A 12,628-nucleotide genomic window follows, 5' to 3' on the forward strand; every position below is an offset into this window, starting at 1 on the left:
TGTTATTAATGTGATTATACCAAATACAAAAAGAAACTGATGCACTCAAAATTTTTACACTGATTTTATGAAAAAAAAACTATTAAAAACTTTAAACTATTGCTTTTTTACCTCATATTTAATGCAGTTTCATTTGAAATTGTAGACTGTTGGCCCCCACTGTATGCCAAACACCAAGTTGCAAAGCTATTATAAATACACCTCACTAAAATGTCATAGACACAAGACTTTATAAAAGGTGTAAATGCAAATTTAAGTATAAAAATATTTTAACTTCCCATCAGTTACTTGTTTTTGTGAGATACAGTACTCAGAGAGGTTTGGTGTTAATGTATTTCAGTATCAATACTGAATTACCATATCGCCCAGCCCTTAGGAGTAATACGTTACAACCAGCAATAGCTATTGGTAACATAAGGATTATTGCTTTATGGGATCAGCCAAAACTTTAGGATCAACCACCCAAAAATGTGCATGACTATGCATAAATTGTTAAATGCTTACTCATCGTATGTGCGTTTAAAGCAGCAGATACGGGCAGCATAAAGACCTGAGGGACTTGGATAATTACCAAATAATTATTACCAGTTGATAGAGGTAAAGTCAGAATCTACAAATCAGCAAGAGCTCACCAGCAGCACCTACGGTGGGAAACTCAGACATCTGAACTGGTCACTTAAGCAATGGGAGAAGGTAGACTAGTCTGACAAATCCTGTTTCCCCTAAGATTATGTGGACGGCTGGGCACATTGTTTACCAGTGGAAGAGATGGCACCAAGATGCACCATAGAAGAACCAGATACCACAGGTCTCATTTAAATATCTTGTGGAGTCCAGGTCTGGTTGGGTCAGAGCTTTACTGACAGCGTATTGGGTGGGTGATCCTAATAAAAGCCAAAAGAATTTTGTGCTGCAACTCGACAGATCACACACAAGAGGGCAGTGTCTTATTTCTTTTCACAATTCCATCTATGATATACCTTCTACATGATATTATTTCTATGATATACCATCTATTCGACATCTGAAAATGAACCAAAGCCCTATAGATAATCTAACATATAATACACTAAAAGTCATGCAGTTCTGCATGCCATTAATGAATTAGAGATTTACTATTGCTTAGCGAATGTCTTAGTGCTTTTGACAATTTATTGCACGCATAAATATCTGATTGATTAGAAAATTATGCAAAAAATGTCCCCATGACCAATATAAGCAGGCATTAATATACAGTAAGCTTGCAGTTTATTAGATACACCTACCTAATATAATATAACCTGACCAGGGTTCCTACCCATGCAGCACACAAATCCAGGGTCAAACTATAGTAGTCATGTCATCTACATGTAGTTTTGTAAAGCTTAAGAAAAACTACATAAACTAATGTGAGGTCTATCATTTGTGGTAGAGACTATCCACAGAACTAATCAAACTGAAGTTCAATAAGCTTTTTAAATAAACTCAAATCATACAGAAGAACACAAGACCATCTTAAAGGCACTATCAGCACATCAGAGCTCAGTTCAGCCCATCATAAAAAGCAGAGAAATTATGAAACTAAATCCACCCTACCTAGGTCAGGCCACCCCTCTAAACTGACCAATAAACTAAGATTCTAACACTTGTTAGAATGCTGGCTATGGGCCCTTTTTCTTTGTACAGTACCCTACAGTCCAATCCAGATCTATTCACACCATACCTGATGTGTTTAGTGTCCAGTTCGAATTATACAAATATACCCATGAAAGTTGGAGGAGTTTGCCAAAGATAAGGCTGTAATGGCATTTTACACCAGATGCTAAGTAACAATAAACAACAACAAACAATAGCTGTAACAGTAGATTTTTGGTTTGCCCTGTTCTTTTGCCCTGTTGGTTATTGTGTTTAATTTTCTGTGACCATGTTCAAAGTTATGTTTTTTCATGACAGTTCCTAATAAAATCTAGTGCAGTTGGTTTTTAAATATGGTCTCACTCCAGTGGTGATTCTGCTTGATCAACCAACAATCTGCATTGTTTCTTAACCCACTCATAAAGCCTTTACTTTGGTATGCTTAGGTATGCTTGGTCCCTGGTCAAGAAGGGTAACCACAGTTACTTAGGTATGGTACAGGTCACTTGACAGTGGAAACAACTAATAATTGTGGGATAATAGATTTTAAAAAATATAGTACCATACACCAACTGTCATTTTAACAAACTGCAGAAGTCACTGGGTATAGCAGAAGGTAATGTTCAAGAATCAAACATATCCAACTTGACACATGCACAACACAAAGTTGAAAAGTGAAATAATGGTTTAGCTTGTGCACAGGGCACTGTTTGTGTTTGCTGGTAAACCTCTGTAGTTTTTTTGGTTTAAGCAATATTAGAAAAATAGTCTCTAATAAATATGATTATTCTAAATAGAGCCTTTTCAAAATACATCAGAATTTAAATACTGATTTACAAATTCTGAAAGTGTGGGTGGTACAGTGCTGAAATGTAAATTGTGGGTGCTGCACATCCACATGGGCAAGAACTTTTGTTCAAATCTCACCTCCAGTCACTAGGTGCCCTAAAGGTGTAATGGTTGGTGGTGGTGGGGTGGTGAATTCTTCTCATTTACATTTACATTTTTGGCATTTAGCAGACACCTTTATCCAAAGTGACTTACAGTACTGTGACAGAATACAGTCTGAGCAATTTAGGGTTAAGGGCCTTGCTCAAAAGCCCAACAGCAGCAACCTGGAAGTTGTGGGTAGTGATAAAAAAAAACTTTTTTATCACTACCCAACCCTGAATGTGCCTAAAAGGAAATAGGTCGGTAGGTGTATCTACTAAACTGCAACTCTGCATAACAGACTCTAACAGTCTTGCATATATTATATTTATCTATAAAATATATTTCCAGTGTATTTTGAATAAAGCCTTTTTAAAATACATCTTGAACAGAATTTAAATAATGATTTACAAATTTGGGGACAGTGGTAGCCTAGTGGGTAGAGCTTTGGGCTATCACCTGGAAGATTGACGGTTCAAACCCAGGCTCTGCTATGCAGCCACTGCTATGCAGCCACTGTTGGGCCCTTGAGCAAGGCCTTTAACCCTGTCTGCTCCAGGGGCGCCGTAAGATGGCTGACCCTGCGCTCTGACCCCAGTTTCCAAACAAACTGGGATATGCGAAGAAAGAATTTCATTGTACTGTACATCTGTATATTTATATGACAAATAAAGTATATCTTCTTCTTAAAAATTGTGTGGGTGGCACGGTGCTGAAGTGTGAATTGTGGGTGCTGCACATTTACATGGGTCCTTGGAACTTCAAAATCTCACCTCCAGTCACTAGGTGCCCTGTGATGGTTTGGCGCCCTAAAGATGTAATGGTCCGTGGTGATGGCGGTGATGGTGTGTGTGTTGGGGGTGAATTCCTCTCTGCACTATGGTTTTCTCCCACTTTCTAAAAATGATGTTAATACACAGACTGGCTACCTGAAATGTCCCTTAGGTGTGACTTTCCAGTGTTTTCTTATCTACTGCAAAGTGTTTTCAGGTGACCCAAAACCCACCATGACCAAAACTTATTATTATTAAAACACCTTTTTTTATTACTACCCAACCCTGGGTGTGCCTAATAAGAAATAGGTAAGTGTATCTACTACACTGCAACTCTGCAAAAGTCTCCAAACGATTGTATATATTATATTTATCTATAAAATATCTTTCCAGTGTACCCTCCTTTACAAATCTGGGGTGGTCGCTTGGCGCTTCAGCCGCCTTCTTGTGGTTTTGTTTAAGTCCCTTGCTTTAATAAAGCGGTTCACATTTCCTTCTTCTTCCAGTTTGCGGGCACTGCAGGTCGGAGTGGGAACTCTGGCAGTGTTGCCGAACTTGGAGTAATCCACGGCGTAGATGCCATCATCCTCGGACACGGTTGGCACGAAGCGCTCGCCCCACAGGATCTCATCGGAGACATAGGATGTCCGAGCCTGGGTGGTGATCCCGGTGGTCTCGACCACACCTTCGAGCACCACGATCACCTCAATGTTCTCCCGCAGGAGATCCTCTGGTGAGAGTTCATACATGGGACTGCTTTTGTCGATCACGTGACTGATGATCAGGGGTGAGACGAGAAAGATGCTGCTTCCAGCGACCGGGTTATCCGTTAGGATGTCGATCTGCTCCAAGGGCAGGATCTCCCCCTCATCCGTGGTGCTGCGGCGGACCAGCTGCATGCGCACTGTAGCGCTGATGATCATGCTTTTGCGCAGATCTCCGATGCGCACCATGAAACACAGCTTTCCATTCCTGAGCGTGATCACTGCATGCTTGCTGAAGATCAGAGTCTCGGCGCGCCGCCGCGCCTGCGCAGTCTTCATAAAGATGCATCCCAGCATGACCGCATTGATCACCAGACCTACGATGTTCTGTATTATCAGAACCACTATTGCGCCAACGCATTCCTCCGTGATCATGCGTGCTCCGAAGCCGATTGTTACCTGAACCTCTATGGAGAACAGAAATGCTGAGGAAAACGAGTGGATCTGTGTTACGCACGGGATAAAGTCCTCACTTTGCGCGTCCAGATCTCCATGCGCAAAGGCAACCAGCCACCAGACCATCCCGAACAATAGCCAGCTGCAAAAGAACGACATGGTAAAGATGAACAGCGTGTAGAGCCATTTCAGATCTACCACGGTGGTGAAAACGTCCTGGAGGAATCTCCCCTGTTCGCGGATGTTCGTGTGCGCCACGTTACATGCGCCATTCTTGGCTACGAAGCGCGATTTCCTTTGTTTCGCTTGGTATTTGGGCTGTAAAACGTTCTCTACCAGCCGGGTCAGAACATAATCATCTGGAATAAGACCTTCCCTGGACAACATAGTTGGTTTATCCCATGCTACAACAACCACACTCAAGTTCCCGGCTGCTTTCTTTACGCGGAGGTAGAACTCACAAGGTTGCCAGATTGGAAGCGTCCAAAATCCAGTTCATACTTTTTCCTCAAACATTCTAAAGCATATCTTTTAGAGCCAGTATGAGTATTAAATCCAGTCCAGTTCATTCAAAACAAAACGACTGCTTAACGCAGGAACACTTATAGTAGCAAGTATTTGCACTAGGCACTCATTAAGCAGCCCGGCGCCGAGCCAACACTGACCTTCAGTTTCCCAGCTGTCCCTGCCAGTCACTCCTCAAACAACATATCTGTGGCTCATTCCTTACTGCCTAAATGGCCGGGTGCAGGAGAAGAGATGTGTGTATATGAGTTCAAGACCCCCGTGAATACACCACAAGAGGCTTTGAGTAACTAGCCAGAAAAGCAAGCTCTGCTCCAGGAATTGGGGGAAGTGGGTTGTTATGGTTTTTTCAAATCACTATGAGGGACAACATATTCTATTTAGGAATCTAAGTACAATATCATAATTCATGCACTGTTACTGAGAGTATCATCACTTTTTGTTCTAGTTTTGCTTTAAATAAATATGTGCAGGAAAGAACTCTTACTGGAGCTGTATCTTTGTCAGATAGAGGGCTGGAGGGTGAATGTGATAAATGGGTGCTACTTTGTGCCCTATCACAGCAAATGTTCTCACAGCCTAATAAGTAATTCTGCTGAGCTCAGTGGAACTACACACTGTAAGGAAGGATGAGAAGCTTTTGCACACACAGATTTTCTGGTTAAAAGCTGAACTGCACAGATACTCCGTCCTGTTCCTTAAAGGGCTATTATTACTTCATTCAGATGTGTACACTATTATCACATAGAGACAATATACATGGTTACATCAAACAATTGCATTTTTTAAATTTCTTTTTTCTCCTGGCAACAATTGTGATGTGTTTTACACTTTAGAGCAGTATGGAAATGCGTCTGGGTTTAATCTTTGTCTCTGAGAAGTTTGACTTGTTCTCCTTGTGTCCACCAGGTGATCTTCTGGGTACTCTTGTTTACTCCACCTCCCAAAAAAAGAAAAAGGTTTCTGGGTGGCATCTCACAGTGCAAACTCGCAGTGCAATCCAAACCAGGATGAAGCAAATAAATGAAGTATGTAGTTTTAATATCATGTGAGGGAGATCAAAAGGTAGGTGCTCCATATAAAATTAATGTGGTCATAACTATGCATATGAGTGTGTTAGGTATTCTATGCAAGACTGTGTCTGTGAGTATGTGCATGTGTAAAAATGATTGTGTGCATATGACTTAAAAAGACATACTGTATTTAGTAAACCAATATTATTTGGACTGCTTTTAATAAAAGGAATTATTAAACTGTTGGTTAAAGTTGGTTAAAGAAGTTTTACGTATCTACTACATTAAGCTTGACACAACCCTTATTATTTATCCAGGTTTGGGACTGGCATTAAGGCACTGATATGTCTTTCAAATGACTAGGTTTATGTAACAACATCAGGCTTTTGTATTTGTCAGCTCAGCCCAGGATTTAAGCCTCCAGAACTAAAGCACTGTCGTTACGAGCAGCATTGCTCTTATCATTATGCCATATGAACTCACTATTTTGCTAATCTTACAATCAGTTGTCATTATAGTGTTTATAAATACATATAATTAAATACATGTCAAGTACAATTTTATTTTTAGCTACTGAATATGAAATGTAAAGACATGGGAAAGTTTAACTGTAAATTATGGTATTTTAAAATGCCCAATTTGACCAGAATTCACCACATTCTATTAATCTGGACATGAAAAATTGCCCATAGCTTTAAGTGTAAGTGTTTTTTTCAAATTAGTGAACCTATATTTAATGGTTGTTTCCATTACCAACTAATCAGTACTTTACCTAAGTATCCATGCTACATGACATTACCCTACTTGACCAGGGACCAGCAGGCCTTTTGAGTGAGTCACAGAATTACCACTGAAGGTGACAGAATACAAGCACCATATTTAATACTCAACTGCAACGGATTATATTTATGCACTAAATGAAAAAACACAACAAGGTACTACAAAACCACGTACTACAAAAAATTATACTGTTGTTGATACTGTTATTGTGTACAGTTACTCTCGCATATTTGCTCTCAACGTCTCTTAAAGAATGCCATCACAGCCTTACTCTAAGGGAACTCCTCTTACATCCACTGGCACCCTTGTACAATTAGAAATGCACAATAACACATTGAGTTTGGTACGGATAGTTCTAGAATTGGATGCAAAATATTGTACTGTTGGGTACCTGCAATAGAAAAGGGCAATAGGCACCTGGTGTTCCCAGGGTACACATTTGACCTACTGTAGCCCTGATTGAAGGACATTAAATAATGGTTACTAAAGAGTGAATGAATGAATACATGAAATTTAAATCCTAACTATATAAACATATTAGAATGAGACAGACTAGAAAGAATGTATTTTAATAGCTCATTACATTAGCACTACATGCTGCATCATTCTTCTACCAAGCAACCATTCAGTGTTATATATAATTCAGATGCTTATTGATTTTATTATTGTATTATAACTGTGATCCTTAGAGTCTTGTTTGCACAAGAGTGGTTAGTGGTTTATTTTTGGAAAGTGAAAGAATGAATTATGAATTTAATTTTTGATTGTGGTTTTCATAAAGGAAAACAAGGCATGCTGTTACAGCTTGTGCTAATGCCGCATAGCTTTAGAGTCCTTAGCTCTGGTTACTGTGTTTGTAAGGACTTTGGTAGGTTGTCGCCATTTTCTCTAAATACTCTAATTTCCTCTGGGTACTTCAATTTACCTCCCCAAACATATCAGTAAGTAGACTGGCTACTTAAAATAACCTTAAATATGAGTAAGTATGTGATACCCTTACAGTGTTCCCAGGGTTGAACATTGATCCAGGTACATCACTGTTCTAATCAGGTAATGGAAGAAGAATAAAAGAATGAATAATGTATTAATTAAACAATGTTTATTTTGTAGTAAAGCAATGCCTGATTCTTACTGCAATTGCAAACCTTTCATCTGTTTCATATTGCATCTATATAAGAATAATGATATGAATGAAAACACTTTTATTTATATATAATCAGTGTGTTTTATTGTATTATAGAGATAATTTCTTATTTACAAATATTTTACATGATGAAATATAAAAACAATAATACATGGTACAATTGCACTTTAAATTAAAGGTCAGTGATGGTCATTTATCTGCCTGAACAAACGAGGCAAAGGTGCTGCCCTCTGTACTGAGAAGGACGTCAGGTTTATCATATTCCAGAATCTCCCCCCTCTTCATCACAATCACCAGATCTGCATTCAGGATGGTGTGAACTCGATGCTGCAGAGTTTAAAAATGCACACAGGGACAGAAACTGATCTATGCGTACATGTGAGTCATGAATATACCATGGATTTTTTCAGATGCAGCATATGAGACATGCCGTGAAATCAATACTGCTGCATACTCACCGCTATAGTCACCACTGTTCTGTCAGCGAAGGCTGTCATTACAACCTTCTGTAGAATACTCTCCTGTGGATTAAGATGAAATTCTCTAAATGTGTTTACAAGAAAACATGACACTCACTGAGCACTTAATTAGGTTTACCTATCTGGTATGTACATTCATTGATTATTTTATCAGCTACACTTATAATATGATGGACTTACTGACTGTAGCCAATCTGTCCCTTCACTTTGTCAGTCCTGTACCTGGTGTTAGACCCTTTTCAGCACAGCAATGACACTAATGTGGTGATTATTTTGTAGTATATATTGTATGTGTGAGTGTATTAGGTGTAGAAGTGTTGATGGAATTTTCAAACCCACCAATGCTGGGACCAGTGCTCCAACCAAAATTATAAAACCAACATCATCCTCTGATTAGAAAATGCTCACTGAGAAAAGACTGGAGGAGGATAAACACACATTGTGAAAAAAAACCCTAGAGCAGACAGGGTATATGTTCCTAATAAAGAGGTCATTATAAACAATATTTAAAAATACTAACAACATTGCTGCATCTAATATGCTCTTACCAGAATGACAAACACTACCATGTCATTACCTTGTTATTGTGATTGCAGTACTGAGAATACTCCACCCAAACGGAAGCTAGTCACAGAGGGACCTATGGGGGTCCCTTTTGATTAATTAAGATACAGGGGGTGACAAAATGCACAGAGCAACAGATGGGCTCCAGGCAGTAGATGTATGCCCACCTGTATGGGAGGTGTAGCTTATAAATAATGGCTGTATGTACCAAATAAGTGTACCGTATATACTCTGAAAGTGTATGTTATAAAGTTATAAAGGTACAGAAACTGAAAATGATTTACACATTGCTTGCAGTAAAATAACAGACATGTCTCTTAATTCCACAAATTCTATTTTACTAAAAATCTATTTTACTAAAAATTCTGCTCAAGTTTCTTTTAGTTTAGTTGCTTCTACTAACTAGCTGTTTCTTTCTTTTATAATTATAGCAACCAGTTATTAAGTGTGAAGCTTTCATAAAAACACATGAAGCCAGCCAACACAACACTTCTGAACTGCAGCTCATAAAACCTTACTAGTAATAGTCATTTGCTTTGGAAGAGGTGCTACCAGCCCACCTTTATACAGAGTTTGCCTGCTGCTGCTCTGATTCTTCAGATGATATCTTCTTACACCTCCCTCCATAAACAGCTAGGGTGTACTGGGAGATCAACCTTGTGATCATTTTGTTAAGTATTAACTAAACAGTTGTGTTAGGTCTATTTTATTGACACATTTTAGCCTTACATGTTTCCTATACTGCTGTTGCTGTGAGATCTTTTTAAATTGAATTATAATTCTATAGGAGCTCTCTGTAAGGCCTTATCTTTTCAAGTCAAGCTAACTAAATGCCTGCCCAGCAAACGGTCTGTTTAGGGCATTTAATACCACCATGCTCCGTTTACTAATGCTTAGAGCAGCAGGTATGTAATAGGATAGCCACACTCCCTCACTCACTCACTTTCTCTCTCACTCACCGTGGCCATGTCTATGGATGCCGTGGCCTCATCCATGATCAGAATGCTGCTTTTGCGCACAAACGCTCGTGCTAAGCAGAACAGCTGACGCTGACCCTGGCTAAAGTTCTCCCCACCTTCTGTCACCATGGCGTCTACAAAATAAGAGCACAGGGACAGATCAGATCAGTGTTAATCCAGCTGTGATTAAATACCATTTAGTGTACAACACATCCATAATTAGAGACACTATCAATTGCTGTTGGCCCATATTTAGTATAAGCCAAAAAGTTTGCATTTGTATTGACTTTACATGTTGAAGAACATGTACGTATATCATGGTATATCAAATATTTTAACCATTTCTGCAACTGTGTCATTTCTCTGATTCAGTGATTAGAATTTACTTTCTTTGCCTCCACAAAAATATAAAAGCTTTTATACATTTATTGTAGGTTTTGCAGAATATGACATTTTTTCTTTATGACCTAGAAAATATACATACCAAAGCTTTGATAAGTTACATGTATTTTTATGTAAATAAATTCACACTAAAAGTACAAAAGAGCAACAAAGATGCATTGTGTTGTTATTAAAAGCCAATAAGATGTTTTAAATATAAACGGTTAGTCTGTTTTAATAAATGAACCTTCCTTACCGAGTCCTCCAGGCAGGGTCTGTACTACTGGTTTAAGCTGGGCGATTTCCAGAGCTTCCCAAAGCATACTGTCAATAGCCTTCATTTCTGGGTCCAGATTAAACCTGAACACAAAAGTTATGTTTAGAACATTTTATATATATGAAGTATAAGACTGACCATCCAAGGCATGATTGTTGGCCAGCATTTGTTTCAAAAGAGTTACAAAGCTAAATCATCAAACTATAAATTAATTCTGTGTTAGAAAACTTTACTGTCTAACTATATAAATGTTTTGGAACAGCCATGCTACATTTTTGTATTACTACACTTTCCAAGCCCCAGTTTAAGGGCAAAACTTGTGTTCTGGGTTCGATTCCCGGGTGCAGCGGTCCGGGTCGTTTCTGTGTGGAGTTTGCATGTTCTCCACGTGTCTGCATGGGTTTCCACCGGGAGCTCTGGTTTTCTTCCACAGTCCAAAGACATGTAGTCAGGGTTATTGAAGATACTAAAGTTGCCCTTAGATGTGTGTATGTGTGCCCTGCAATGGACTGGCGCCGTGTCCAGTTAGAAATAGAGTAAGTGAGCTAGGATTGGAATAAACGCTACACTTTCTGCATGTTTTTGCAAGGGCATGCTGTGTTTAGTTCTTATGTCCAATATACAGAAGACCTGTTAGTATACAGGCATCTATGACTGTGTTCCAATCCACATCATGCTTGACAACTTAGAACACAACCAATAGCTTCAATGCATTTAAAAATACTATTTAGTGTTTATGGTTTGAGATTCAGTCTTGCCAGTGATTTGAAAAAAAAAAAAAAAACTCCATCCACAAACACATCAGCAATGACAGATTCTGAGATATGCCTTAAAAGGTTCATGTAAACACAGCCTGTGTTGCAACAGTTGTTTACTGTCAGTATTTAAAGTGGCTTTACGCATCTTTCTCAAAATATATGTTTGAGTGAATGCTATGTTTGAGTAGTCTGTAACTATTTACATTTATTGATTCAGGCTTAAGTAAAATGCTGTGATGAAATACATGAGGTCAATTCTCCTCTCGCTGCCCAGCAATTGTTCAGCAATTGATTAAAGTATTTTTCATTCAAATATTTGACTTCTAAAATTAATAGTTATGTTCTCGTAACAAAATTGTTTCCTGAAAGAAAACGTTCAGCTGTGTAGCAGATGCCCTAATTGCCTGGTGAGTTGCTTATTGACAGGCAACAGATGCACTTGCTCTCTTTCCTATTCAGTGAGAATGCAAAAAGCAACTTCTTGGAGAGCCTGGCCAGTTACAGCATACGACGTAACTGGGACTTGCATGTGTTTACAATGTTAAATACTGAGTCACTTAGTGTGCAAGGACTTGTAACTAAAGCTACTTTTATTCACAGATAGGTGTCTTTAATATGACTTCAGTTAAATATAATGACTGACCTTATGTTATTTAAGCAAATATGCTAATTGGCAACTTTTCATTTACATTAAGACAGAATAAAATCTGATAATTTAGTAGCAATTAGATTTTATACCAATGCTTGTAGCATGCTATTAGAAAAAGCAAAAGCAGCAACCAAATACAACTAGTCAGAATAAATACTATAAAAAATAAAATAAATATGTATTTTTTAAATAAAAAACCTGCATTGGGAACCAAAGTACATTTTAAAATTGCAGTTTTTAGAACTGCCAATATGGGTTCAAAAGTTACCTTCTGCCAACTAGGTTGTTATACGTATTTTAAGCCTGATTTGGCATTTGAGTGAATAGTCAAAGCAAATAAATAAATTATTAAAAATGTATACAAAAAAGCTTTGCATTTTTTTCATAACTTAATGTCTAGAAAAAAACTCCTAGTGCAGCAGGTGTTAGTATAAAAAGTCACAAAAAGGGGATGAGAACAAATAAATGAGGTGGCCAAAACATCCAAAGCCAGAAACAGAGAAGTGAATTAAAAAAGTGATAGTGCAGAAATAAAAACTGCTTGTCACAACATTGAAAACTACTCAGTTCATGGAATCAAAGGAAACCCAGAACAAGCTGGGTATAGCAATGCATGAATGGC

General features: G+C 38.3%; 3 protein-coding genes across 3 annotated transcripts in view; 1 reads left to right on the forward strand and 2 right to left on the reverse strand.

The window, feature by feature from the left end:
* The window catches only part of mob2a (MOB kinase activator 2a), a 95,590-nt gene extending 89,438 nt beyond the window's left edge, over window positions 1-6,152 (forward strand). Inside the window, exon 5 of the mRNA XM_062990990.1 lies at window positions 5,912-6,152. Coding sequence (XP_062847060.1) covers window positions 5,912-6,054 — 143 coding nt within the window. The 3' untranslated portion in view covers window positions 6,055-6,152. The remainder of the gene's footprint in view (window positions 1-5,911) is intronic.
* Window positions 3,608-4,864, reverse strand: kcnj11 (potassium inwardly rectifying channel subfamily J member 11). The gene has a single exon (XM_062990987.1). The coding sequence runs from the start codon at window positions 4,862-4,864 to the stop codon at window positions 3,722-3,724; it is 1,143 nt and encodes a 380-aa protein (XP_062847057.1). The 3' UTR covers window positions 3,608-3,721.
* A 1,849-nt stretch (window positions 6,153-8,001) lies between the features above and the next one.
* The window catches only part of abcc8 (ATP-binding cassette, sub-family C (CFTR/MRP), member 8), an 81,113-nt gene continuing 76,486 nt past the window's right edge, over window positions 8,002-12,628 (reverse strand). Inside the window, exons 36-39 of the mRNA XM_062990986.1 lie at window positions 10,579-10,682; window positions 9,942-10,075; window positions 8,398-8,460; window positions 8,002-8,266 (exon numbers count right to left, since the gene is read on the reverse strand). Coding sequence (XP_062847056.1) covers window positions 8,129-8,266; window positions 8,398-8,460; window positions 9,942-10,075; window positions 10,579-10,682 — 439 coding nt within the window. The 3' untranslated portion in view covers window positions 8,002-8,128. The remainder of the gene's footprint in view (window positions 8,267-8,397; window positions 8,461-9,941; window positions 10,076-10,578; window positions 10,683-12,628) is intronic.

Source organism: Trichomycterus rosablanca, chromosome 1 (genome assembly GCF_030014385.1).
Source record: "Trichomycterus rosablanca isolate fTriRos1 chromosome 1, fTriRos1.hap1, whole genome shotgun sequence".
NCBI lineage: Eukaryota > Metazoa > Chordata > Actinopteri > Siluriformes > Trichomycteridae > Trichomycterus > Trichomycterus rosablanca.